Source organism: Siniperca chuatsi, linkage group LG8, assembly GCF_020085105.1.
Source record: "Siniperca chuatsi isolate FFG_IHB_CAS linkage group LG8, ASM2008510v1, whole genome shotgun sequence".
NCBI classification, from domain to species: domain Eukaryota; kingdom Metazoa; phylum Chordata; class Actinopteri; order Centrarchiformes; family Sinipercidae; genus Siniperca; species Siniperca chuatsi.
In genome coordinates this window covers 24,669,755-24,697,359 of record NC_058049.1, presented here as the reverse complement: position 1 = coordinate 24,697,359, position 27,605 = coordinate 24,669,755, and the positions used below count along the sequence as shown (strand labels likewise).

At 41.0% G+C, this 27,605-nt stretch overlaps 2 protein-coding genes across 10 annotated transcripts in view; both read right to left on the bottom strand.

Annotated features, from left to right (window-relative positions):
* Positions 1-19,919, bottom strand: part of LOC122879776 (interferon regulatory factor 2-like) — a 54,627-nt gene extending 34,708 nt beyond the window's left edge. The window contains exons 1-9 of one of the 9 annotated variants that reach the window (XR_006378786.1): positions 19,685-19,916; positions 16,257-16,349; positions 16,074-16,173; positions 15,188-15,364; positions 14,962-15,008; positions 13,781-13,901; positions 13,062-13,214; positions 11,839-11,876; positions 810-3,729 (exon numbers count right to left, since the gene is read on the bottom strand). Coding sequence is in view for 8 of the 9 variants with exons in the window: in XM_044204185.1 (XP_044060120.1) it covers positions 10,839-11,108; positions 11,839-11,876; positions 13,062-13,214; positions 13,781-13,901; positions 14,962-15,008; positions 15,188-15,364; positions 16,074-16,173; positions 16,257-16,349; positions 19,685-19,702 (1,017 nt within the window). In the remaining variant the exon portion in view is untranslated. Of the gene's footprint in view, positions 1-809; positions 3,730-7,422; positions 11,109-11,838; positions 11,877-12,993; positions 13,215-13,780; positions 13,902-14,961; positions 15,009-15,187; positions 15,365-16,073; positions 16,174-16,256; positions 16,350-18,272; positions 18,641-19,684 lie in introns of those variants that run through there. The other 8 variants (XM_044204185.1, XM_044204187.1, XM_044204188.1 and 5 more) reach the window with 8 other exon arrangements.
* A 1,216-nt stretch (positions 19,920-21,135) lies between these two features.
* LOC122879777 (caspase-3-like) lies at positions 21,136-27,430 on the bottom strand. Its single transcript, XM_044204194.1, has 7 exons — positions 27,293-27,430; positions 25,773-25,853; positions 24,709-24,872; positions 23,777-23,905; positions 23,222-23,397; positions 22,379-22,499; positions 21,136-22,185 (listed from the first exon to the last, which is right to left on the bottom strand). Exons 2-7 carry the CDS (start codon positions 25,847-25,849, stop codon positions 21,956-21,958), a joined length of 897 nt encoding a protein of 298 aa, XP_044060129.1. The 5' UTR covers positions 25,850-25,853; positions 27,293-27,430; the 3' UTR covers positions 21,136-21,955.
* Between the last annotated feature and the right edge of the window lie 175 nt (positions 27,431-27,605).

Genomic DNA, 27,605 nt, shown 5'->3' with positions numbered 1-27,605 from the left:
GTGCCAGCCCTCCGCAGTCAGATGGAGGACACTTTAAAACGCACATATACAGACACATTAAGCCAAGCATAGAGTCACAAACAGACGGGATTCAGGAAGCTCATATAGCTGCTGTTATAAGCAAAGTGAAAGCATCTCAACGCCCAGTATGTACGTGTATGTATATCTGACATATGCACATATACCCTCCACCTGGTGTACCTACTGTAACATCAGTAAGCTTATTCCTATGAGAATGATATAAAGAAATGTAGAAGCAAGGAGAGGAATGAGGAAAAGAAGCAAGAGCACAGGAGTGGCAGCTTCCAGATAGTATGATTTCCTTGTCTCTTGTGTATTGTTGCTGTAACTCCCTCCTCTGAAACCTTACATTCCCCTGCGGGCCCGGAATCAAACCCCCCTTCAAGGCTTTAGCTATTCTGTCTTCATATCTTCGCTCCTGCCTTCTCAATAATAAATAAAACACATAATCTGACTTCACGTTATTCCTGCAAGCTTAGAGACATCAATTTTGATTTGTCATATGAGACTGTTTTATATATAGAAACATATGAAAGCTGAGGCATTTGTTGATATTCAGAGGAGTGTGTTGGTGGCAGCCAGCATGTTGTAAAAGAAGCATTTCTCACTGCTAAGCTGAAAGTCTGGGGGCCAAATGAAGCTGCGGCAACATTTTCAGCTCTGCAGACCTGTTCACACTTGCACATTTTGACAATACAGTGTGGTGGAATGAGTTTTTCCATTCACTTAGGCAGAAGAAGCCAATAACTCAATCCAAACATGAAGCAAGTTCTACTTATTGTACTTACTGATTCTGAATTTGAGTGTTTCAGCGTCTTTCAGCTCATTGTTTTGGTTTCATAGCCCGCAACTTTACTGTTTTGGTTCAGTCTCAACGCTCTCATCAGAGATGTTTCCAGATGCAGCTGTTTTCAGCGGGGGAAAAAAGCTCCACTGTACACTTCGTGCCCAGCACCAAACGAAAAACAGACAAAGTTAGCGCCTATGCTGGTGAACATAGTGGAGCATTTAGCCGCTAAATAGCCAGATATTTCACTTAAGAGCTGGTGGAGACCAAAACAGAGCTAAGGCGAGTGAATGTTGGACTTGCATTCAGCATGTGGACACAAACAAAATGAACCAAATGAATGCTAATGTTGCTCCAGTCTGCTGGATGTGTAAATAAGCCACTACTAGCTGCTAACATGTTCGCCATACCAAATTTAGAAGGTGATAATATGTCAGTGTTGTGTTTACGAGGCCAGTGAACCATTAAAATCTGTTGTGCGAGTTTACATTGTAGGTTAATATTGTTTTATGTAGATGTATCTGTTATTGTTGATGTAGTGGCAGGTTACACTATTGATTTGATAGTTTATCGTAATTTAATAACTTTATCACAGTGAATTCAGTGAAAAGGTTTTCTAAGCTACTGAGCTAAGTCACAATGTGTCTGAAAGCTGGAGGCAATAATAGGTCTATTTGCAATGACTAAGGGAATAATAATGATATTCTGTAGTCATTTTTATGTAGGGCAGGAAACTGCTGTGCAGGAATGTCACATTCACAGTAGCAACAGATTCAGAGTTCCAGTAGTAGCCAAGGCCAACTTTCTTCATACATTAGCTACTCAGTCCATCGGGCTAATATGATGTTAGCAGCCTGCTATCAGTGGGAATGTTCAAGGTTATTTGTTGTTGTGTAACACAACAGTTTGGTTTATATGAACTTGTTAACAATTTGACAACCTCTGTACCAAATGGAGATGATTTAAAAACATGCAGGACAGAAAATAACGTGCAAAGTGAAACAGCTTTAAGTGCAGAAGGCTACATGTAGCATGTTAGCTAACTGAGAGGAATGCAATCTCTGGAGGAAAAAAATGTATTGTTGTAAATGTATTCTGTAGTCATTTGATGGTACATTCAGAGTAGGTACAGATTCAGGTTTACAGTAGTAACGAAAGTTTTTTTTCATACATTAGCTAATCAAGCTAACATGATGTTATGCAGCTTGCTGTGTTAAGGGTTGTTTGGATGTCACAGCAACAGTACAGTTTAAACTTAAAAATAGTTGTACGTCTACATCAAGTGGAGAAAATTTCTAAAATACTGTATAATATAAAGACAGATCATAAGGTACAATATGAAACAGCATTGGGTGCACAAGGCTACATGTAGATGAATTTAAAAATGATATGAAGAAATACTTTGGGACTCACATTTCTCATCTAGCACCCCAGGTCTTATTTGCTGTCTCACAGAAAATCAGTATCAATGTCATATGTGCACTCAGCTCTTTGATGGTATGGCCTAGCTTTGCACAACACAGGATATAAAGGCTAAGTATTATGAAATAATTTAAGTAAGGTATCAATCATCTTGATGTTTGAAAAAGAGCTGACAAAGTAAGAATATGATATCGAGGAAACTACAAAACCACTGAAGCAGAAAGCTAATAGAAATTCGACATTGTGTTATTGTCATCAAACACATGAAACCCTTGGCCAATCCCACAACAGTTGAAGTCATACAGAACAAGGGAGCCTGACGTAATCTATACTCAAAACACTTTATTCTTCAAACAAATATGAAACTCGTTTTAGGGACTTGCCAACTTTATCTTCACAGGACAACATGCAGAAGAAATGCTACCTGAAGAAAAAGTCACACAACAATTTTGACATGTTGAGTGCATACATTTTACTAGCTTATGACTTTAACAGCCTCCACTGAAACAAACGTATCTCCTACTTGTTTGTTTTTCAAGCTCCTGCTTTATCACCTACTCCTCAGGCCCTGTCTTGAAGAAGGTCCTGGTGTCATAATCCAGTTTTATGGGAATATTTTGATATTTCAGGAGATATACTTATTTGCTTTCTTGCTGAGAAAATCATCTCCTGGCTTTAGCTTCATGTTCAACTGAAAGATACAAGAGTGGTATCAATCTTGTTATCTACTCACAACAAGAAAGCCAATTTAGTAAGGGTTTTCCCCAAAATGCTGAACTGTTCCTTTAAGACATTCATTATATCAGCTCTGTGCTTTTATGTTGCATATTCCCAGTTTAAGATTTATTTGAACTCAAGACCAAGACTGCGTGATTTGGAGTACAAACAAAATAAAAACACTGTGTTACGAGTACTTTTCTCTATAATCCATTATGCTTATGTTCTTACATTACAAAATGTGATACTTGTCTCCCAGAAGGTTGTCATTACAAAGACTGCAGATCCTCTGATTCTTATCCAAGCCTTTCCATCTACCTGTGACCTCGGGAATCCACCCTGAAGATACAAACAGCCTGGCTGCAATTTTGTCTGTATTTTACAACAGGGTTTTATATTTACACGACGTGTCCTCTCTTTGCAGCAGGAGGAGGATGTAAAAACTGCCTCCATCCTTTCCCTCTCCCCCCTCCCCCTCCCCCGTGAGTGATGTCATCGATGAAGATTCAGATGGACCAGTGCGAGCAGTCATGAACCTTTACTCCTGCACCTCCCTCAAAACTGTAGACATCCTGTGCGCAAACAGTGACGAGGAAATCATTGGAGGCATTTCATGTGACGGCTGTGAAAACCTGGAGAATTAAAGTTCTCTGCGCTCCACAGCCTCAAATAAGATGTATAATTGTATTATACAATGTACAAGCAGATTGCAGATGTGTCTCTAACCAACTGAATTTGTCCAGACGGGTGACCTTCATGAAGTGGATCTTCTGAAGAAAGACCTGGAGGAGGAGAGAGAAGACAAAGCTGCCCTTGAGGAAATGTTGCAGAAAGAAGGATCTGACAGAGCTCTTTTCCAGGATGCCTTACAGAAGGAAAAGTCTTCAAAAACCAAACTGAAAATGGCCTTGAAAAGGGAAAAAATGGCTCGAGGGAAGCTTTGTATAATGAGAAATTATCGACAGCTACTCTTGAAAAAGCTCTGGCTCTGGAAAAATCCCCAACTGCTATGCTTGAGAAGGCATTGCGTGAGGAAAGACAACGCAGCTCTGCACAAGTCTCTGCAGAAGAGGAAGGTCGTCATTTCTGACCTTCAGGCTACACTCGCAGAAGAGCGGTCGAACTCTGCAATAGCCGGACTAAAGGTGGAAACTCTGGCGTCTGAGCTCCAAAGCTGTGAGACCGCTAAGAAGCAGCGCAAGCTGAAAGAGCAAGTAGAAGCAAACGACAAGCTGGCTCAGGAGAAAAACAAGGAAATCCAGGAGCTTCAGGGCCGCATCATTGAGCTCTAAGGTAGACGCTTGCGCAAAGACGCCTCCGAGATCCTGGGACAGAAACAACAAGGGATCAGAACTAAAGACCATCAGCTGGTCTTGCTGAAGACGAAGGCAAACCAGATGTCTGCAGACCTGATTGACGAAAAAAAAACAAGATCTTGAGTGTGCAGATTGTCGCAGCAGCTCAGTCCCAACAGCAGAAAGCTGTAAGGAAAGTATTCGTCTAACCCACGAGAGCAAGGCAAGGCTCACGGAAATCCAGGAGATCAAATCCTCTCTGGTGGCACAAAAAGCTGTTGTGACCCAACTGCGAGACTCGAGAAGAGACACACCAAAGATAATGTTGGGACACGTGTTTGTATTTTCTTTGTGACAGAAAGTGACAATCGCAGCAAGGAGAGGGATCGTACCGGATCGGCCCCTGCAAGATCACAAAATACACGTATCTGGAATTACTGAAAAGGAGATGAGTACTGAGCCCGTCCTCAACCATCTCCATGTTGTCCTCACTATCAGCATCACATGTAGGAGAAAAACACAGGCTGACCAATCACAGAGCCTGAACATGTAGCTTCTGAAGCGGAAGCATAAGTCAAACTTCCCACCAGTGAGTAGAACTGATCTTGGATGAGTGGTGGAACATCTTCAAGACAATACAGCTGCCTTTGAAAAGAATGTTTTTAGCGGCGCCCAGCAGCTCTATAGCTCGCTCTGTCGGTTGGTCAGTTGGTCCACAAGAATGCAGCCTTTGGTGGCTACAGTTATCGCCCCTAGGAGGCTGAAATTTGGCATCAAGTGTGTGTTCGTGTTCATGTCAATGGGCTAAAAGGTGTGGCCTATCACGGAAAGGCGCTTAACTTCCAAATGGATGGACGTATCAAAGTTCACTTTACTTGCTTTACAACACTTGTCACTCACACCCATTCACACACTGATGGCCTTGCCATGCAAGGTGCCAACTGCTCAGCAGGAGCAATACAGCTCACCCATACACAGGAGCAATTTGGGGTTCAGAGTCCAAAGACACCGTACTGTAATCGAACCAGCCACCCTCCGATTACAAGACGACCCGCTCTACCACCTGAGCCACAGCCGGCAGCTGGATGAACTGAAAAAGGATGAGAGATGAGAAGATATAACAAATAAAAAAAATTAAAATCCATTTATGATGCGTGTTGAAGTTTAGAACATGTGATGCCTAAGAGGAGCGTCTTTGCGAGTTTGTGTGTGTGTGTGTGTGTGAATGCATGAATGCGTGGATGCAGCTATTGCAAATTTGCGCTTGTGTGCTGCATTTTGTAGTGAACCTCAGCTGTGTTTTCCTGCAGTTCAGTGTGACTTATTAGGGTGAGACTAAAAACAACAACTGAATCTGAATGTAAGTGAATTTGGCCCATACTCCACATTGGACTGTTTCCATTCATGTTGTCACAATGCAGCATATGATCTATACATGTGTAGGTGCACTTTAACTCGGATACAATATACAATATGTATACAGTATACAGTAAGTATAAGATGATTAATGCCGTTATATAGTATAACGTGGACTACAGCATATCAAATATTGTATTGTATTCATTTTGAACCGGTGGTGGAAAGTCACATTTTACTTAAGTACAAGTTCGAGGTACTACTTGAATATTTCCATTTTCTGCTACTTTATACTTTACTCCACTCCAATTCAGAGGCAAATATATGAGTAGGCCTACTTCTTCCAGCACATCGTCTTCTGTGAACTTGAGTGTGTACAAAATCCAGTTTGCCTTACAGTTGCAACATATGTACATTTTAACATATATTTATATTTTCTTGAATTTTTATCCTTTATACGTCTTTTTCTAATTTTTATTTTTCACGCTAGACTTTTAGTGCAACATTGCATTTCACTTTTGTCATTAGATTATAGACAGCAGTATTTTCAAAGCACCAAGCTAACACTGAAACCAAACTAAGGGTTGTGGCTGTTGTGTGTGACTTCATATACTTATTGCACTTCATCTTATATTTACAGGCACTGCTCCTCTTCTGGTTCTACTTTAATATTTTAAATAATATAATATTCCTACAGGAACTTGTTTCAATATTTGAACATAATGATAAGCATAACACTGATGTTAAGTGCAGCCCTCCGGTCCCTCCTTCATCAGAGAAATAAAGCTGCAGTTTTACTTTTAATCACTAGATGGCATAAGTGAGACATAACTGCAGAGCCTTCTGCCTGCTCATTGTTTCCAGAATGGTTTACCTTCCTGTTTTGGCTCATTATAAACCTTTACCCCTTATATGAATGTAGATTTTTTTTTAAGGAAATGACTCAAGACTATGACTAAGTTTGCCTTCTTCTAGATTTGTTTTGCTATGGCCTGAAAATGACAGCAGGGGGCTTGATTTGGCTTTGCTGAGCATGCTATCAAGATGAATGAACTCCAAGAGGGGATTCGCTTTGACACTGTCCACCGAAGAATACTTAGGGACATTTTTAAAAGTAGCTGCTTCTTTTGTTTCTTCCAGTATTTGAAGAACTCATGTCAGAGGGAATGGAAAGCAGAGTAGGGACTTTTTGAGACGGCTCTTACCTGTCTAGAAGATGAAAGCAGAGGACAGGAGGGAGGAAAAGGCGACGTGGATACTTTTGAAAGAGAGCAAAATATAGTAGCAATACCATACAAAAGACAGACTGCTTATTATGACTAATGGCATGCGGTTAGCAGTTGTCAAGGCAACTGGCAGGCTATCCACCGAGGCCTCAGAGACGAACAGGAAGTAGATTAAGAACTGAGAACAGCAACTGAAACTGAAACAGCAGTTAGGGCTCTGGTTTAACTGAATGAGCTCTGTGTGTGTGTGTGAGAAACAAGGAGGCAGCAGCTCTTACAAAAATCTAAACCACACACGAGAAGTATTTTCCACTCAGCACACATCCCCCTTGATATGCTTGTGCAGTCATAACATGTACTAATTTGCATACCTCTGCACCAAACCTTTATTTCTTATCAAACCTAAGCTCGAACCCCATTTGTCCACTAAAGACAGGCAACATGTCCTTCAACTGTTTTTACTAGACTTCAACAGATATAGAAGTTCTCAGAGTCTCCCATAAATCATAAAACTGGACTCTGATCTTTATGAGAGCACAAGATAAACTGTCAGCAATTTGAATTCCTTCTACATGTCATGAAGCACGTTAAACATACGTATAAATACAAAAACAGTCTTTATTCAGATTTACATGTTGATTCACATGTAGTTTTCATAATGTACACAGAATAAACAGGTGCGACAGTAACTGAGCAATTACTTCTCCCCCCTCACCCCTTTGAACTGAATGGTTATATTTTTCCTTTACGGTGCGCTCCGAGCGCACACGGACACGCCTCGGTTGTAACTGAACAGCGATTCAGTGGCTCTGAATCACAGAAAGCAAAAGCAGGTTGGAAAGATCAACAACTACATGATGGATCACTTTCTGATAACATTATTATATGTCCCCGACGTCCAACTTTCACCGATGACTTCCGGCTGCGATGGCATCCCTTTTTGTACACATAACGGAGCAGAAACGGATAGTTATAAGTGCACTTCAGTTAATCCTCGCTATACCTCTTTATGAGAACTTGGTCAGGGTTTTTGAGGCGATGTGAATTATAGAGGGTTCTGAATATTTGATTTTTCAACTAGAAAGTCTTGATCATTTAGAACTCAACCCATGCTTCAATACTGAAAACGTAAAAATTAAATTGAATTCAATACATTTGCACAGGTGTAATGGCCTAATATGGATCATGCTGTTTATACAACACCTAATTAGGCACATTTAAGTTTCACAAACAATTAACAGCATCGGATTTGGTCACTACAACTGCAGGGTGGTACAAATCACAACTGTTATTTTCCAGTATCACGCTCAGAGAGGATGTGACCACTATGACATTGCTGAAGACAAAAGGGCTCACGAGGACAAATGTATGGTTAAAAAAAAGGCAGATGTATGTAATGACTGTTGAGAAAGTTATTAGCACACATTGCTTTAAATATTGCCTGTGTATTGCAGCCTGCTGAGCAGCCTTACCGCCGAGAACTATCACGAAGTGTAACCACGGAGAAATAGAAGCAATCTTTCAGTATGTGATGTTACTAACAATAAAAAGGCACATGAAGAAACATTTGGTAAAACAAAGCCTATTCCGCGTCTGCTATGAAGTAAGGCCAAGCCCCTTTGATTCAATGAGAATCTTAAATAAATTCACCATGATAGTAATGTGCGTCCAGTGTTAATCTCTAGTGGTTTGGTTCAAAATCATGGCAGATTCCTATTTGTCCTACAGGAACTTAGAGCGCTGTTCCCACTGGAGCTCTGCTGGAGGCCGGCTGGGAATGAGGACTGTGCTTTGGCCTGCTAGCTGCTAACAGAAGTAGCTTTAGTTCATACTCTGGTAACTTTGTTTTTTTTTTAGGTAAATGATATTTTGCTAAATAATATTGAAACCATTGAGCTTGCTCCGATAATCCCTTATAAAACAGACATTAAAACAAGAAACATCTTCCATTTGCTGCCATAGTTCATCATTCGTTGCATTTATTTTATCTTTAAGACTTCAGGATTAAGGCTAGTGGCCACTGTACTCTAAGCTAGGAAGCACGGAGAGGTGGGCACAATAACAAAACAAAGAAAGACTTGGGCTGCGACATCTGGGCACTAAAGTCAACTGGAAAATGGGAAGTTTTGAGCTCAGAGACTAGACTGTATAAACAAGTGTGACTTAGAAACAACAGAGCTCAGCCTCTGCTGATGACACAGTCCTCTGGGATGTATCTCAAGCCCAGACTTCCCTATTCGTTGTTCTTGTTCAAGCAAGGTGTTCACTTTTAATACGCAATTTACTGCCGATTGCACTGCCTTCTCTTTCGGTGTTACTGGATGGACCTCTGAAACCCTGAGATTCAGTCCCTCCGTACTCAATTACCCAGGTCAAGACTCTGTGCACAGAAATATGGCCAATGTTAACCACTTCTTCATGCCTCCATGCTCCCGACTGAAACAAATAAACTTCCTGAAAGCTACCTGCAAGTGTCACTAGCAGACTAAAGCGCAGATCCAGCCGCACTCTATCAAAGGCACGCATCTTCAATAAGGCTTTTTCTCTCCCTCTCTCTCTCACACACACACACACACACACACACACACACACACACGCACACACACACGCCAGTGCTGTCCGTTAGGTGCTGAAGTGGGTTGCAGGCATACATACATATGAGCTATGTACATTATTAACACCAGGAGACAGGAGTAGAGTGAATACACGGTTCACAGCCTGTCAGTCTGTCAGCGAGTCTGTCGTTCTGTCTGTGTGTTGGCGGGTACATTGTCCTGAGGTCTCCAGACAGACAGACAGACAGACAGACACAGACACACACACACACACACACACACGCACACACGCGGCTGATTTCCACTGCAGGGCAAATCGGGGCATGATGATGGTCGTTCTTTATCTTGATAAAACAACATGCCTTTGATTCTTTTTGCAACTTGCTGCGAGTAAAGCTGGTTTGCCAACAGAGATGTAATTTCTCACAAAATGTTGGATTCATTGCTCTGTTATGAAGACAGATTGCTTCTAGGAATACACAATCTTTGTTCCATCCATGTGTCCCAGTAAAGCCTTTGGTGCAATGTTACATGCTAACACTTAAGCTTACACTATTTTGAGATAGCAGGTAATTGGTTCTAATACTTAATGGTGAGTAATCTTTAATGCCCTGCGGCTCAATCTGGCAATTTTATGAAGGAGATTCAAAAAATGTATATGAAATACAAAAACTTCCTGTGATTATTAACTATTAGGGACTGTTTTAGGTGATTGGAGACTGTATACAGCTTAAAATCACAACACAGTGGATGAATATGAGGGCGTAGTTTCAAACCTACAGCTAGGCAATACTGACTCAAAGATAATTCATTTAAAAAAATATGTTAATCTACAGGTTGGGCAATAAAAAACATTTTGGGATTTTCACAACTAAAAGCTACATTTTCTTTCATTAAATCAAAGTGGTGAATTTCTTTCATTTGGCACAGTGTAGGCTAAAGTGTTAGCACAAAGCAGCAGAGAAAATGAACTACCAGTGACACACAGATGATTATGGTGTCTAAAAGGCCAGATATAGTCCAAAACAGATGTGGACATGGACAACGGCGTGCACACACACACACACACACACACACACACACACACAGTTCTATTTATTCCACATGTCCGCATACATGTCTGTCGTGTGTATCGTCCACATGGTCATAAATTTTAAGCTGCTCACAGATGGTCTGCGAACCCTCGCAGACATGGAAGCAGAAATAATAAATTGAGCTTTAGTGCTCACCAATTAGTGGGCAAGTCAAGCCATGGCGAATTTAGATAACACCAGTCAGCAATTTCTCCAATTCAAAGGAAAAGAGAATTCATGGCCCAGACAGAAGCTACAATAAAATCAAAGGTTTTGAAACTCGCCCTCTTTAGGCTCCACGCTGCCCTGATGGAGAAAACAAACAATCTCTGTCATTCCTATGCCCTGGAAGCAGTGATGATACTCCCTCGTCTGGGGGTCAGAGGTCAGGAGGAAGTGACATCAGAGGTTTTCATAATGACACTTGCGCGCATCTCATGGGTGTGGCTGGCCGCCGCAGACACAAGAGAGTTCTGGCTGTAGGCTGGCGTCCAGCCGTCAGTGTGGTAGCTGATGAGGGGGGCCGGGTCTCGCGTGCTGGTGACCCTGAAGTTGGGCTTGTTCGCGCTGACGAAGGTGGCCATGCCGGGAAGAGAGCATGTGGGAACCCTGAGAACTGATGTGTTGTAGTCCCGCCTCCAGACTGCGCTGATACCCTGACGGTTAATAGAATGAAAAAGGAGAAGAAGAAGAAGAAGAAGAGGAAGGGAACATAACTGCACGAGCGAAAATACAGTCCGTCACAAAGACTGCGGCTAATGTATGACATGTTGTGGTGAAATTGTGCTAGATTACATTGTAAATACAACACCAAACAAACCACCGCAAAAATTAGCATTCAGCCGAATCAGCACCTCTGTGATTTAGTCAAAATATGTGTACATCATATGCTTCACAGGCTGTTGCTTTGGAATGCATTACATATAAAAAGTGCCAATGCTACTGTATCCAACAAAGCCAAAAACTTTCAATTTCTCAGTGACTACTATTATTCACAACAGACAATTCTGATTAGATTTACAGGCGCTTCTATATTACAGCATAATTAAGAAGTAGAGTGGTAGTGTGTGTGTGTGTGTGTGTGTGTGTGTGTGTGTGTGTGCGCGCGGGCGTGTGTTCACTGTGGGTACGATGTATTACAAAGGATAACCTCACATAACTGTTAATGTTTGACAGCCAGTTCCTGACAAGGCCCTCCCCTTTCTCAGTCTCACAACATTACAGGAAGGAACACACACACACACACACACACACACACACACACACACCCTGTTTCAGCAGTAAGGTTGAAACAGGTAAAAACCTGTTTATCTAAAGATCAGAGCAGTTAATACTTGATTCATCACTCTCTCCTTTGTGTATAAGTGTTTATTATGGGAGACTCACCTCTTTAGTGTCCTCTGTGTCACTGTCTGTGTCACTGCCTGTAGAATAAACAGTTCATTATAAGTATTAAGGAAATGGCAATTTTGTAATAAGTCATCCTTAGATCACATACAACAGGGAGGAAGAAAAACAGGCATAGAGAAATATATGGAGAGCGGGAGAAAGAGGAAGACTTCAATAAAACCTTGATTTTAACCAGAAAACCATACTGACAAGGCTCACAGCCAACAGTGCATGTCCTACTGTTTAAACAGTGCAAACAGAAGCACAAAACAAACACCTGCACACAATAGCACAGTAAAATGTATATGTTAAAGCAAATTAAATAAGAAAAGAAGGGACATGTGAAGGATTTTTACCCAGACTCTTCAAGTCATGGTAGCGATTGAGAAAGATCTGAACAGTTCAACGCACAGAGAGGAAGAAAGAATGACTACAACTGTAAACTGGTAGAGCCAACTCTGCCTGAATGACTGGTTGGGAAAGAGAGAAGACAGATACATAGAGAGCTGAGGTAAACAGATCTCAGGGTGGTAATGAAACAATTAATGGAGCGTCACAAAATAAAAACAATTTGACTTTTTTTTTTTTTTTTTCCAAGTGCACTTTTTAAATTGTTTTGAATTTAATTCTAGCAAAAGCCATTCTGCTGTTCCAACTACAAGTTGAAAAAACAGCCTGAGCAAGTCGAATTCAATTACTGTTAGCAGTCGTGATCACATCTATGGTTGGTTATTCTCAACATTCAGCTGGTTTGCCCATGCTGTTCCCCACTTAAGATAAGACCCGGGGACTGTAAAACAGAACATGCAGACACTTTAGGTGGATGATGTAATAGGGGATGGTGTAATGACATTGACATGATATTAACAGGTCATGGGATCACCATAAGAACCACAGTTTTGTTGTTTGCTGGCTATTCCAACACCAATTAATCCGAACCAAAAAAAAAAAAACAATACCTCATTTGAGCATGACAGCCATATTTAGCTGTGTGTTTTAACACACACACGTACCATTAACCTCGTAAGTTGTTCCTTTGTATGTGTGGTAACCACTATGTTCCAGAAAAGCTTGCTTGATTGTAACTGTGGTCAAAACTGTGGCTCTGAAAAACTACAACACCTAAGGGTGATGTGTGCAGCGTGCACGTACGTGTGTGTGTGTGTGTGTGTGTGTGTGTGTGTGTGTGTGTGTGTGAGCGTGTGTGTGTGTTGTCTCACCGCAGCATGAAGACACGGGAGAGATTTGGAGCGGGTACGAGTGGGAGGAGCTAACAGTCTGCTCTTCGTTCTCTGTGGTCACTTCAATCGTCTGACAGACGAATGGAAGCTGCTCGCTGGTGATCACATGGTCTTCTACCGAACTGTGAATGGCTGTGAATGGCCAGACAGGAGATGTTGCGACAGGCTGCACACATGAATTCCCTCTAATGCAGTTAATGATTTATTGATAATAATATCTTAAGCGTGTCGCAAGATCTAGTTACACATCTAACCAATGTTGCAAAATAAAGCGTCTACACCTCAAAAATCCAAGTGTAGTTATTCAATATTTATGAACTCAAAAAACTGCTTTGACCATGGCATTAGAGAACAACTTGAACACCAAAGCCAGATGTGATCTCTTCCGAAAACATATATAGCTCTATGCCGCTGTGGTTGCATGGCAAAGCTTTAAATTGTAATTATTCTTAAACGGTGGAAACCATACCTCTTACCAGTACAGGAAAACAGTCAGCAGATACTGCATGTGCTAGTATTTAGTTGTTGTGCTGTATATGTTCAAGTCAACAACCAGACTGCCAGAAACATTCAAATGGAACTAGCAATATGGCTGTGCTTACTTTCCCACAATGACAACACATCCAAGCAGAAATAGAAACCCAGGTAGGACCCAAAACAGCCACCAACCATTAATAAAGGAGACATTGGTGTAGTACCTGAGGCGTTGTCCATCACTGTAAGCTCTACTGTTTCCTGCTTGATCACTTCCTGTTTGGTGAAGTCAATGGGTCCAACAGGAGCATCAGATGGAGTCCTGTCTGGAGATGGAGAAGCTACCTGATGGTGAGACGGGCGGAGAGAGGAATAAGAGAAAGATAATTATGGAGGATCGATGTTGTCAATTGTGCATGCAGTGTTTGTGTCCAAAAAGGACTTTAATGTTTTTCATCACACTGTGACAGAATTGTATTAACAGTACATATAGAGCAGAAGCCATTTAATTCAAACTTCTAAAACACAGAAGTTCATTTAAACCAGTTACGTGCACACCAATACTCACGTGCCCATTTAAACATAGTATCCACAATATAACTCCATTACATTTTAACTGTGATAATAACCAGCACAGACAGCTGGGATGTAGCGACCCAGTGCAGAGACTTGCTCGGGCATTTAGTATAGAAGTATACTTCTAAGTGAAGTTTATAAACACCAGGATACAATCTGGAGCGTTTCAAATTACACTGACCAAAACACACAACTACAACTAACCAGCCAAATATTAAACTAGCACTCATGTTCATTCCTCAACACTTGATAAAAAAAAAAAGTTGATTTATTTCAGCATTCAACAGTTGCTGATTTAATTCTTTATTATTGCTTACATTTAGTACTTTTAAGTTAAGTTGTAAGTTAAGTCAAAATGAATGTTTCTAGAAGAAAATGCACTATGGGAAATGGTAGAGACAGAACCAAATGGGCGAGGAACGCTTGGTTACTGCACCTACTCTCTGACAAACGTCTGTCATGTAGGAGCCGGAGCTGATGTTAGGTACTCTGCATATTTCCCGGCTCGGGACTGAATAAGATTTCCAGAAATCTTTTGCTCCGCTTTGGCATGAAGAAAGGCAGTAAAGTCAAATATTTCTGTGATGCCTAACATGTCACCAAACCAGCCGGGTGCGCAATTAATTGCGAGGCCTGAGTGAGAAATCAGAAACGCACTATTCTTTTGTGGCGTTATTATTTGCATCACGCTGTTGTTCTTCAGCAGTGCTGTCACTTACGGTGAGCAGAAATAAAATGTATTTAAAAGGGTTAAGTCAAGTGTGAACAAACCCTATCCTGCAAATGTTGTGGCTTTCATGTGTAAAATGGCCTTTACATGTGTAGCTACCTCTTTGTTTCCCTTGGGCCTCCCCTCTTTGTCTGTCTTCTTCTTTCCTAAATGGACACACAGACACACACCTGTCAGAAATTGATTTAAACGCCACAATATATCTTTAGTGTCTTAATACAGTAAATATGGAATTATACATAGGTCCTTTCAAGAGAAATAGATCAAATGTAGAAAAGTGAGAGTTCTTCACCACACCAAGCTGAGGATGAGCAGCAGCACTCACCTTTCTTCATGCTTCTCTCTGAGGAGGAGAGCATCTTATAGACCCTGAAGGCATTAGTTCCCTTTTTGATGCTTTTATCCTTCACCTCCTCGATGTCTGGCAGGCTGTTCATGGCACAGCGGAAATTAGCCTTCCACGTCTTGGGATCTGGACGGTCTATGCCTGGCTGGTATTTACCTACACATACACAGAAAACACAAAATCACAGAAGATTGACAAAGTGGTTATTTATTACTACAGACGGCCTACGTCACAAAAATAAGCATCATTCTCCAGGTTAATAATTATTCAATTCTAATTTTCACCATACATTATTCAGCTTGCATTTGCTTACGATTCTGCTAAAGATAAAATGAGACAAAATAACAAAAATATGCTTTTTTGTTATGTAGATTCGTTGGGTCGGACACATCATACCGTTACAGACAACAAACTATGACAGGAGGCTGTTACTCGGTTTGCTTCATTGGTTTTTTTTATGTTTAAAGCCTGTTTATCCCTCTGTACAGCAGTTTTACATTGGAGAAGTTCTATACAAATAACGTTATTATTTAGTTTGACAACAGCTAGTACGATCAAACCCTTTTTTCTTCAAACAATTCAAAACTAATTTTTTTTAAAAGCAAGCAAGAATCTAGCTGATTTTTAATGCATTTTCCTCTTTACTGCTGCAGCAAAGAGCGGTGGGATTTTCTGCTCTTACAGAACCACTGTGTGCTTCCTGGGACACTCCTGCCACTTGATCATTTTGATTTCTTACCTAAAAATATGAAGCAAATCGAAAGGGTCTTTGATAACTGAACTGGTGTGGTGTCTGGTAGGCATGGAGATGAAAACCACTGAAAAGGAGAAGCACGGAGTGCATTGTTCGATATTTGTGTATTACCAGTATGTATGGCCCATCTCATGAAGAGCGGAGCATCTTTCTCCAGGTCCCAGCCATGACGCGCAGCATGCATCCATGGGATCTGGAAGATTCTCTTTTCCTAGAGACATTTACAATTAGTCAGCTCTTGAATATTAGTGTGTGTGTGTGTGTGTGTGTATACATGCATCAGTGTACACTTACTTTGTTAACCCATTTGAGCCCTGGTATCTGACAGGAGTCGATCTGTTCCTCCAGCCACGGCCGCATCCTCATTCTCTCTACTGGCATTGTGTCCTGTGAGCACACACAAATTCAGACAACAACACACAGTCAAGTATATATATTATACATCTGTATGTGTGATGACTATTACTATTAAAATGATTACATTTTATGTAACAATTCAAAGAATTTTCTTCAAAAGGTTCTATATTCTAGTATATTATGACATTTAATTTAATGATAAAAGCAAAAAAAAGGGTTATAATTAGCACAGGAAACAATACAAATATCAAAACATCATGGTACGTGGTCTACTCTGCCAACCAATGTGAGAGGAAGCAACCACTTGAGGTTATTTTTTCATACAAACAATCATCGTTTGTGAGCAAAACAAAGGGCACAGTTGAATCTATTTTGTTGGTGCTTGTAAAGATAAAAACTCCTGCCCAAGTTCACGGTTTGATTTGTGTTGTAAAGAACAGGGGTCAAAAAATACTGTTCACAAATAAAACTGTCGAATCATGTCTGCAACTGCAGCCATGTAGTCCACTCCTATCCGCAACCCCACATTGACCTTTTGTCTCGATTAAACTTATGTCTTAGAAGAAAAGGCAAGAGGGAGGACAACAGAAAGAACTAAAAGAAGATAATGAACGCAGCATGTTTAAAAAAACGGCCATCGCAATCTTCACACACCCCCACCGCTCCCCATTTGATTTAAGAGCAGGGTTATGATCCCTGTAGTCTGATGTGATCAAAGTCCGGCGAGAGAGATCAGCCAGTGAGCATGACACTCCCCGTGCACGGTACAGTGAGCCAACACACTGCCTCCTGACATGAGAACGAGCTCCCTAACAGGTCAAACAGGGTGACATGGCACAGCATCAAATACTAAATATTATCCCGTTTGAGCTAAAGGGTTGAAACTTCCAGCTGCATCCGGATTACTGCTCAGTGAAACACTGCATACGGTACATACAGGTTGACTGCAGTACAATACCATACGCTCTATATTACTATGGCCAACATACGTTTAAAAAGGCGGTAGTATAAATAGGATATGCTATGGTGGTCAAGTATGTTGATTTGGAAATTTGTATGGCTGTATTAGTGAAAACATTAGTAATTCATTTCAGGGTTAAAATGCAAAAATTAAAAAAAAAAAGGTAAGAAATCCTGCCATGCAAAACAAGTTTCTGAACAACGCTGCTGTAATAATACTATGTGGCAATGTGTTTTTTTTCCTGATTGCACAATGAGGGCCATTACTATCCTTGTTTTTTTTTTTTTTTTAGTAGGTAGGTAAATTTAGTAGGTAAATTGCATTAGTGTGAAGAATATGAGTAATGAATAATATTTACAATGTCTGCATGATAGCTAAACCCTGTAATTACAATTATAACTCACAAAGTCTAATGGTACATTTGTATGTTACAAATGACATTATATATACACATTTAAGTAAGTGAAGTGTTTCCACATGACTTGACCTGTTTTCTTACAAACACCCAAATATTCAGTATATATATATATGTCCACAAAAGACATTTCTAAGTTGCAAAGCAGGATCAGTTGTATGCAGTTCAAATAACTGACTCCTTCCAGTGCTTTGATTTACTAACACATGCACGAAGGCCTGAACACAACATGGATATTGTCTCCTCACATAACTAAACACAGTTGGAACTACAATACTTTTAAAATGCCAAACTAACAAAAACAGTCCCTCTGACACGACATGTTATCAACTATTAACAAATGCCAGGCTCTAGCCATATTCCCTCTGACTTTTGGTAAATCTCTGTAACGTTAACAGGTTTATTTGGGATCAAAGTCTGATTTAACGTTAGCAATGTCAAGTCAAAAGTTAACCACGGTCTGTTTGTCTACTGTCTGCCGGCGTGCTGACCCTAAAACAACCGAGCCAAAAGTGAAAATAAATACCATACCTAGGCAACAAACGCAGAGAAAAACTACAGTACTACTTTCACTTACACAGCGAGCTAGGGATCCGTCATGTCGTCCTGTAGGAAGTCTGTGTGGTGTGAGCGCAAGTCAACAGCATTAATATGCGGAAATAAAATGTTACCTGCTCAGTTTGGACGGCCTGTAACGTTAGCTTCACAGTCCTGCTGTCAGAATAACAAGCGCAGCTGAAGTTGGACAAGTTAATTTATTTGTGGTTTTAATAAAAAAAAAAGAAGAAGGAAAGTGTGGCCGTCGTGGATTTCTGTTTCTGTGTCCAGACCGAAAGCAAAACAACGGCTGGTTCGGGAAGTGGGGGCTCGAGCTGGAAATCCCCCTCCTGCTCTCGTGCTCTCGCTTTGGGTCGATCTCGAGCGGCGTCGCGGAAGTTTCTTGGCTGCGTGCGCGCTCGCGCTCCCTAGGAGAAACGCATCGCGAAGAGGACTCACTCTGCTATTATTTCGTGGGACCACGAAAATCAGCACAAGCCTGTTCCCGTGCTTTATTTATTTATTCATTCGCCACGTGTACCTGTGTGTATATATACATTATACAGTTGCTACATTTTATAGATACTCTCAATACTCATTTATGCAGTTCGAATGAAGCATACTTCATACTTCCCATACTAATACAAGAGTATTGCACTACCAATGTACTGGCATAGGCTTATTATCAGGCAATATAATGATCCTATAGTTTTGGTTCAATATCTAGTTAAAGATTTTTGTTGTTATTTCTTTTTTGTTATTTCATGTTTTATAGCTTTAGGGGCTCCTACTACTAAATACCTATCATTAAAGATATGTACGGTTGAATAAATCAACTCAGACTGTCTACTGCTACTGATCATGTAGCCAAAGTTTAACTGCAGAGGAGCACACGGGGAGGGAAATGAACGCCCACTTTTGAATCGCTTTCTTCAAAAAACATAGACGATCTTTGAGCTGGATTTCATTTTCACTTCCTCCACCCCCCACCCCCACCACTCGACTCCTCGCAGCCACCATTTACGTTTCTGCGCGGTTGATGCTGGAAACGAAACCAGAAACTTGAAGTCCAGGCCTCTGCGTGATGAAACACCCCACCTGCAGCTGCAGCTACTGGGAAAGTGCAGATGTTCACTAATGTCCTGCAGTTCGAAGCCGGAGCACGGCGCATTAAATACTGAACACAGGAGTTTCAGTTAGAACGTTTTTAATAGGCTCGCTGAAACGGCACCGTTTGCAATTTGCACATGATTAAAAATGCAATTGTATGTTATAGTTACTGATGATATTGGTAATATACTACCAGTAATGTAAATGTATTCATTTGTAGTATTCTCCTGTTGTAAAAGCCAAAGTTATATTAGACTAACTTTTTTTAAAGCTTTTGAAAAGGTTTACATATTTATTTATTTATATCCTGACTAACATTATGAATGACTTTATTTCACTTACTGCGTCCACAAAACCCATGAATGCATGAGCTGCAGGCTACGTTCATTTTCAGATGAAGTTATGATCATGAAAGTCGTCATTTCTGCCACTGGCTGGCCCCTACGTGGCCCTTATTGTTCACAGCGGAGCTGAAATGCCCTTTGAAAGATTCAGGAACAGAAAATAGGATGTTTGAAAAAATACTGGTACACCCACAAACTGAAGACGTGTAAACTGTGTCAGGAGGCAGCAGCTTTGAACAGTCACACTGGGTCATGCCACAGCCCTCTGGGCCAGCAGAGATCTGCATAAAGTCTGGGTTATCTCTTTCTAACACACACACACACACACACACACACACACACACACACACATGCTGCAGCAGAGACTGGGGAGGGGTCTGGAAAACTAAGACAGAACGTTTTATACTTAAACAGCAAGACTGATGGGCCAAAAAAAAAACAAAAGCAGACATACAGACAGGAAAGAAGACATGTAGTATAGTGTAGTAGACACACTATGCCCCCCACCCCCCCCCGGCCCTTGTCCACATTATTGAGAACCAAGAGTGACAAAGTGGAATCAAACACTGCCATGGAGAAAACCTTATTTATCTGTATTTTAACAGTATCCAAATGGTCCGATCTGTGCATCAAGGGTTAAATGTAGCCAGAGTTTCAGTTCCTGGAGGAGTGCACTTTTAAAGGACTGCTGATTCATTAAAGGCCCTCCCTCAGAGCCACGCTGAATGTTTCTCTGGCTTCCTCTAGTGGTTGCATGTTCGCACGCCGCCACTAACCTGCAAAACATAACTGTCATAAACTGTTAATCATTCATGCAAAAACAGTTTTTTGACTGTAGTCCAAAGCAAAGTGCACCGCAGGCTCATTGCTTTTGTCAGTCTTGATACCAGAAACTCCAGGGAGTGAGTTGATATTTTACAACAAGGTACACAAAAGCTAAAAATGATAAGAAGACCCAGATTGTCAAGTCCTGACATTGGAATCGAACCATACACACACACACACACACAAAAAACCAAAACAACAACACACATTTGGAATTAATCAAACGTAGCAAATGTCAAACCTTCATCACAGTGTGTTTGAATGCTATCCCACAAGAGACTCTTTTAATTCCAGCTCTCCGCGTGTCACACACACACACACACACACACACACACTGAATGCTTGTCCATCAAAGCAGGCCTGCAAGAGAATGCAACATTCAAAACTCCTGCTGGGGCTTTAGTTCAATGCCACTTTGATTGTGCTGCCAACTTCCAACAAAGGACGCTTTTAAGAGGTGTGTCTAAAGTACCTCGCTGTACACATTGGCACCATTTTCAAAGATTTTTTTTTTTATTTTTTTTTTACAGTGGAAAGAAGAATTCCTCAAATTAAGTTCAGTCTCACTTACAAAACCAGAACAGAGTGCAGTTTCTGGTTACATAACTATTTCAGTCAACAACAGGTAGTCAAGTCAATTTTATTTATAAAGCCTAATATCCCAAATCACAAATTTCCCTCAAGGGGCTTTACAATCTGTACAGCATGCGACACCCTACATAACCAACACAGTAAGATAATTACAGAACTGACACTCAGGACGACAATATTATAGGTAGGTTGTAAACGTATATGAAGAATATGGATCCGAGAGGACGTCGAGCAACTTCTAGGTGCTGCCGAACAGATAGGACGTGAGCCTCCTCTCCACCGCCAACATACACACGTGTTTATGTAGTAAAATTAGTCCACAGTTCATCACTTCTGCTAATGTTCAAGTGTGTAATCACTGAAATAGGCTTATTGAAAAGGCATCATATAGATCATAATAGAACTTAAACTGCTTTAGGCTTTCCTAAAAGACCCAACACTAAAAACATCATTAAAAAAACACTTCAGGCTCTACGTAAACCTCACTGACCGCTTCCCGTTCATCCTGACAGTTCTTAGGCTGACAGTGCATCTGGGTTCTCCACGTAGTCACAATAAAGCTAATGCAGAGGAGGGCCAGTTCAAGTCCAGCACAGACCGGTACTCTGGTATGGAGCGTGGACTGGAGAGGTGCCCTTGAACAAGGCATATGCATGTGTGTGTATTTCGAGCCTATGTGTGTATGTAATGAAAAAATAACAAAACAAAAAAATGTAATTTAATAAAGTACGTCTTTATGCAATGCACCACAGGACTCTGGAGAGTAGAAATCAGGCGAAATGGTAAAATTGGTAATACCAGCAGTCACTGTCCCACAGGTGTGTAGTTTCCTGTCGGTGAAGTCTACCTTAATCTAGACAGGAAAGTAGAGGTCTTTGGTCAGCATTGAGACGATGCAGGGGATCTGCTTCTTGCCACTAAAGCCAGGCAGGTTGGAGGAAGACTCAAAATGTGACGCCACCTTGTGGTTGACTCGGGTCATGATCTGCATCAGCTCCAGCTTTCCGCTGTAACGCTGCAACATCTCACACACCGCCTGCATGAACCAGGAACCGTTGAATGTGTTTCTCCATGAGTAGTAGCCTGCAGAACAGTTGACTGTGTTAACGCTGGTACGAAAAGGCGCACAGTGCATTACCGTGCCGTCATGTATTAGCACACATACTGAATACCAGGTTTATGTCAGCCAGTTACCCATGTGGCATTTAGTGAATATAATGCAGTTTTTTTGAAAGGGCCAAAATATCAACCGGACACCGCTAGCAGTATTAGTTACCTGGAGCAGTGGAATAAGCATACAGGAAATCTGCCTCTACAGGAATCCTCTCTGATGTTTGCTCTTCTACACTGTCAGTCTCGATGAAGGCTCCGTCATCCAGGTCTGAACCACGGCACGCCTAAAAAGGTCAGGAAGTCCATGTGTTGGCACATTAACTGTGATAGTGTTTTATGGTAGTGCTGAGACTCTGCACACTGGGCATGCGGTTTGAACGCTACAGTAACAACCCGGTGGCGACTGTTATCATTTCTCATCCAACAAGTTAACTGTGCCTTAAGCGATTCAGATTTAATTGGAGTCTCTGAACACCTCTGTCATGTGTGAGGTGTCATAATCAGCCCAGGGTTTTGACTTTTGCACTTACACATAAAATGCTCAACTTCTTTTATTCGAAGCTTGGCATCAAAAAGTGAAAAAAAAAAATAAAGCGTAAGATATTACTGTTACGTCATCTTTTATTTCACAGTTAACAGCTTTTTTTCCCCCTGTATATTTTATTTTCCGACATGAAGGTCTAGCTTTTTCAAAGCCTTCTTCCACTCTGCCAGGAGTAAAATTCTGGTGGAGAAATATCAAATCCTTTATATATTTATATAAAATCATGTGTTGACCTAAAAATAGGCAAATTTAAATATATTGAGTCAAAAATATGGAAATTAGCCTATAAAATACCCATCATTTGTATGTTTTCTAGTGTAGAATGTAAACTCCCTGCAGGAAGCTAAATCCCCCAAATTCCCAAGAAAGCCGAGAACACTGGCAGCTAGCTGATGTACAAGCATGTCACGACACATATTGCAAGTGATGGCGCAAGATGAACAGTGGGTATATTTAACTAACCTGTATGAAGAAAAGCTTCGGTTTCCCCACCAGACTCCTACAGCGACCTCCTTTAAAGTACTTTGTCAGGTTTTCTAACTTTTCAAAGCCGTCGGTGCCATATATCACCCCCTCATCCCCGTGACTTAGCAGCACACATACAAATGATGCACTGCTCCCGTGGTCCTCCTGGGATACTAGAAACACACAAGAACAGACGGAAAAACAAGACAAGAGTTACGTTACCAGTCCAGATACTTTTTCCTTTCTCGTTTTTAATTGTTGGGCAACATAGTATCTTGAGGACGGTGCTGAAATTTTTGCATCTAGCAGTTTTAGTTTGCAGACTGCAAGAAGCACCAGGTCTGACATGGATGACTACTCAACTCATTAATGAGGGAGAGTAACCACACTCATGTGCTGCCATCTAGTGGTTGCTGCATGCTCCAGTGGTAATGCAGCCTAGATAAATGTCATCTAATAATTGAGGACCAACACTGGTCCCTTTAAATAAAGGGTTAACGTGACTGTGAGCAGCCGCAGTGGTAACCTTGAATGATTGAAAAACTGTATTACCACTGAACATCAGTTGTTTCATCTTGTCCACGGTCAGATCATTGGCAACTCTCATCTTATAGCCCAGAGTAGAGAAGACCTTCATAGCAGTGGAAGCATCGATATCCGTCCCATTCCGAGCACTCATCCCTAGAGAGACACACAAACACACACGTAGAAATGCAGCAGACTTTCAGTGTCTATAATATAACCCAAAGACCAGGGATGCAAGCTCCCTAGCACTGACGCTAAGACTCATGCAACATAACCTGAAGCTTCTGAAGTCACACTTCCTGTTTCGGAAACTTTGGACAGCAAATATTGGAGCTTTATTTTGTTGAGCCAGGAGAGCAGACAGCTTAGGCTGTCTAACTTGCGTGTGTTTATGTCATTGTGTTACTAATAACATTAACGATGGCTCTGTTCTATTCAAGTGTACCAGAAAGCCACGACAGTGTGACAGTCAGCCATCGTGCACAATACCAGGACCCTGACACTGAAGCAGCTAAATGGAATTCAGCCATCATTCATGTCAGTGTTTGTGCGTTTCCTTCTGCGACACGTCAAAACGTCTTCTGTGGAAAAGACCTACTTTATCTGTCACAGCCTTTACTCAGAACTGGACTTCAGTCACACCCATCTCTGCTCTGTAAGCATACCGACTCTCCATTGGTGCAGCTAAGCACTCAACATACAAAATGGTAGAAGCAGGGACGTAAGAAATGTGGAAAACATGATCAGCTTGGAGCTCTGGCATCTGGCCAATAGCTGTATAAATCGCACATGACTAATGGTTTTAGAAAGTTAGTAGGGTGAAGCGATGGCACACATGAGAATTGTTGGTTGTCTATATTATTGAATTCACAGAACACTTGTGCAAGAGACCATGAAATGGACAGGTGTGTGCACCAGTGTGTGTGTGTGTGTGGGACTTGCTGAATGGCGGCATTTACTTGTGCTACTGTGGAAGTTCTTATTGTTGATGATCAGACAGGTTCCGATGCAGGGGTAGTCCATCTTGTAGCGGTAAGGGTCAGAGCCTGCTGCTGCTCTACTGCCACTGCTGCTGGGGACAGAGTCCACTTCCTCAGCAGTCTTACTGCTGCCTGCATTCGGCCTGCAAATTCACACACACGCACAGACTCGTGAACGCGCTTTGAAATGATTTGACACCGGAGGAACTTGTTTAGCACCATCACACTTAAGAAGCCTTTCTAACACGTTTGGACAGCTCAGTGGTATCTAAACCTGGGAGGCTTGTTATGTCATTATATAGGGTGGTGTTTCAAAGGAGTGGTAGTTGGTTAGAAATGTTCCAACAACTAAATCAAATTGTGGAGCAGATTCTTTGTTTTTTGTGTGTGTTTTTTTTTGGAGCATTTTCAAATCTATCACATCTATCTGAGTGCACATTCAGCTCCTTCTGCTTATTCTACTTATAATGTATGCCAACGGTTTATAGCCTACACTGTGGCAAACCGAATAATAGACAAAGAGGTAAAGCTGTTACTAGATTTCATTTGTGGACAACTATAGGATGATGAAAAATATTATTTGCTAAATAAATGAATAACAGCAAATAAATAACGTAAAAAAAGACAACATAAAATCGTGAAATTGGCAGAAAGGAAATGGTGGCCATCAACTTCAGTACTGATCTTTAGAAACTTGGCCATACAGTATGTATGAATACTGATTCATGCTTAAACCCGTTACATCTTAGATTTAGAGACAAAGCAGAAACTTCCATCTAGGAGTCTATATACACAAAGGTGACGAACTTAACTTAATAATTTGAGAGATTACATGAAAATGCTACTCATGGCCCTGCACACCCGTGGTACACCCACACAGCTGATTTCACCTATTTTGATTGTGTCTGAATGACAAACCATACCTTTATCTTTCTAATCAACACCTGTGTGGGCGTGTGAGAGTTATTACCCCATTTCCAATGGACAGAGCATACAGGTTTAGGTACATAACACATGGGTAGTCATCCGTGTACAATCATTACCTCTTTTCAAAAAGTTTAAAGGCATCCACTGAGTCCCCACCACTCTGCATGTCACCATCACCACGAAGCTCAGCCATCTTCCTACAGGCATGAATACATAAGAGGCAGTGACTAATGTAGTAAGTGGAAACAAGTAGTTTAGCCAGGGTAGACAGCCACCCAGATCTACCCAGAACAGTCACAGTCATTGCATTTGCTGTGAAACGCCTCTGCTCGTGTCCCCTCAGTTACATAACAGGGTATGTTTGTTTTTTATGTTAGCGAGGAGGTCTTTGTTTCAGGTGAGGTGGCCCATCTCCGCTCTGCTATATAAAACACTGCGGGGGAAACCCTGCTATATCTTTTGGTACTAAGCTAGTCCTTAAAGGGTTTGTTCACGTAAATCACAAAAACCTTTTTCTCACTCACCACATGTGGTATTTTGGCACAGATTTCGCTGTCAATTAGTAATATATAGTAATTAGATATTAACCCCAGACCCCAGGAGATAACTAAGCTATCTGCAGAATTTATTTTGTAATTTGGGTGAACTAACCCCTCACGTGTACTGAAGGATTTACATTTTTTTTTTTTTAATTAAAATTTTTTTTAAACGAGTTGATCCACTGATTGTGGTTCCTTACTGGCTGCAGAAGCTCTGACTCATTGGATGTCACGTTTAGGGGGTGTCACGTTATTATCATATCATATTTGCTTCAGGTAATCTGACACAGCCAGGATGCTAAATTATGCAGCCGTTTTAAACGGAATCCAACTTATTGCTCAACACCAGCAAACCGCGATGGTTTCAAACTGACCGCAAGAACCAGACTAGCTCTTCCTGGAAGCGGTTTACAGTAACGATATGGTTAAAACGTTTAAGGTCATGGATAGATTACGCGAACTAATGATATCCCATAATATATGTTATTAGTATTGTATTACTTCGTAGTATAACATACCAAATATATTTAATGTGTCATTATAAATCCCATAATATATCAGTGTTAGAGAGTAAGGAACGTCCTACAGTTACGTTAGGACGTAGCTCATAGCGAAACTCCATGGACAAAAAAGGAAATTATTTACAGCTCTTTTTATCAGCAAATGTAGGTCAGAAAAGAGGGGAAATGATTCACAGTGTGTTCTAAAATGACATGAGTCACTGTTCATATATATGTAATTACATATCAGGGTGTAAGATTAACAAATACTCTTTTTTTTGTGGAAGAGGGTTGTGAAAATATTGGTTCAAAACTTAACATACTAGATAAGGCATTTCGGCCAGCTACATTAAGTTTTAAACACCGAATGAATTCACAACTGCCTCCAACTTCAGACTTAGCTTAGGTCTGAAAACTAATTTGTCAGGTGCTACCTGAAGTAAGCTAGGTTGTTACTAGTAAAGCAAACTAATATGACCACAGGTTTTACCAGTCCTGTTAACAGCTGACACGACAAAGTCATGCTTCGTCAAACTCATAACTGTAGGTGTACATAATAATACAAAAATATATATACTTTTTCCAAAATACACGTACCTTTTTTGTGAGACGGTTAGAAAATAGTTTTTAGCAGGTCCCCGTCCTTCTCCTTACTATCATTACAAGGAAATGTCAAATTGTTCAAAGTACAGCCCAAAGTACACTCTCAGCCAATCAGGAACGCTGCTCCCTGCATGAGCGGGAGAAACCAGAAAAAGTCAGACTCACCTTGACCAGAGGGAGCAGTTGATTGGCTTAAACAACAAAAACTGCCCGGTACCGTCACGTCCAATCCCTTTGCATTTAGAAATTTAGAAACTGAAAATACAGTATTCAATGCACATGCACATTTAATGCATCAGTCAGTGAA

Excerpts from the sequence above, each read along its gene's own strand:
- LOC122879777 (XM_044204194.1), bottom strand. The coding sequence starts at position 25,849 with ATGGCTGAGCTTCGTGGTGATGGTGACATGCAGAGTGGTGGGGACTCA. Across the intron at positions 24,873-25,772 it reads TTTAAACTTTTTGAAAAGAG|GCCGAATGCAGGCAGCAGTA; the intron begins GTAATGATTGTA and ends GTGAATTTGCAG. Across the intron at positions 22,500-23,221 it reads CGAAGCTTTTCTTCATACAG|GCGTGCCGTGGTTCAGACCT; the intron begins GTTAGTTAAATA and ends TGACCTTTTTAG.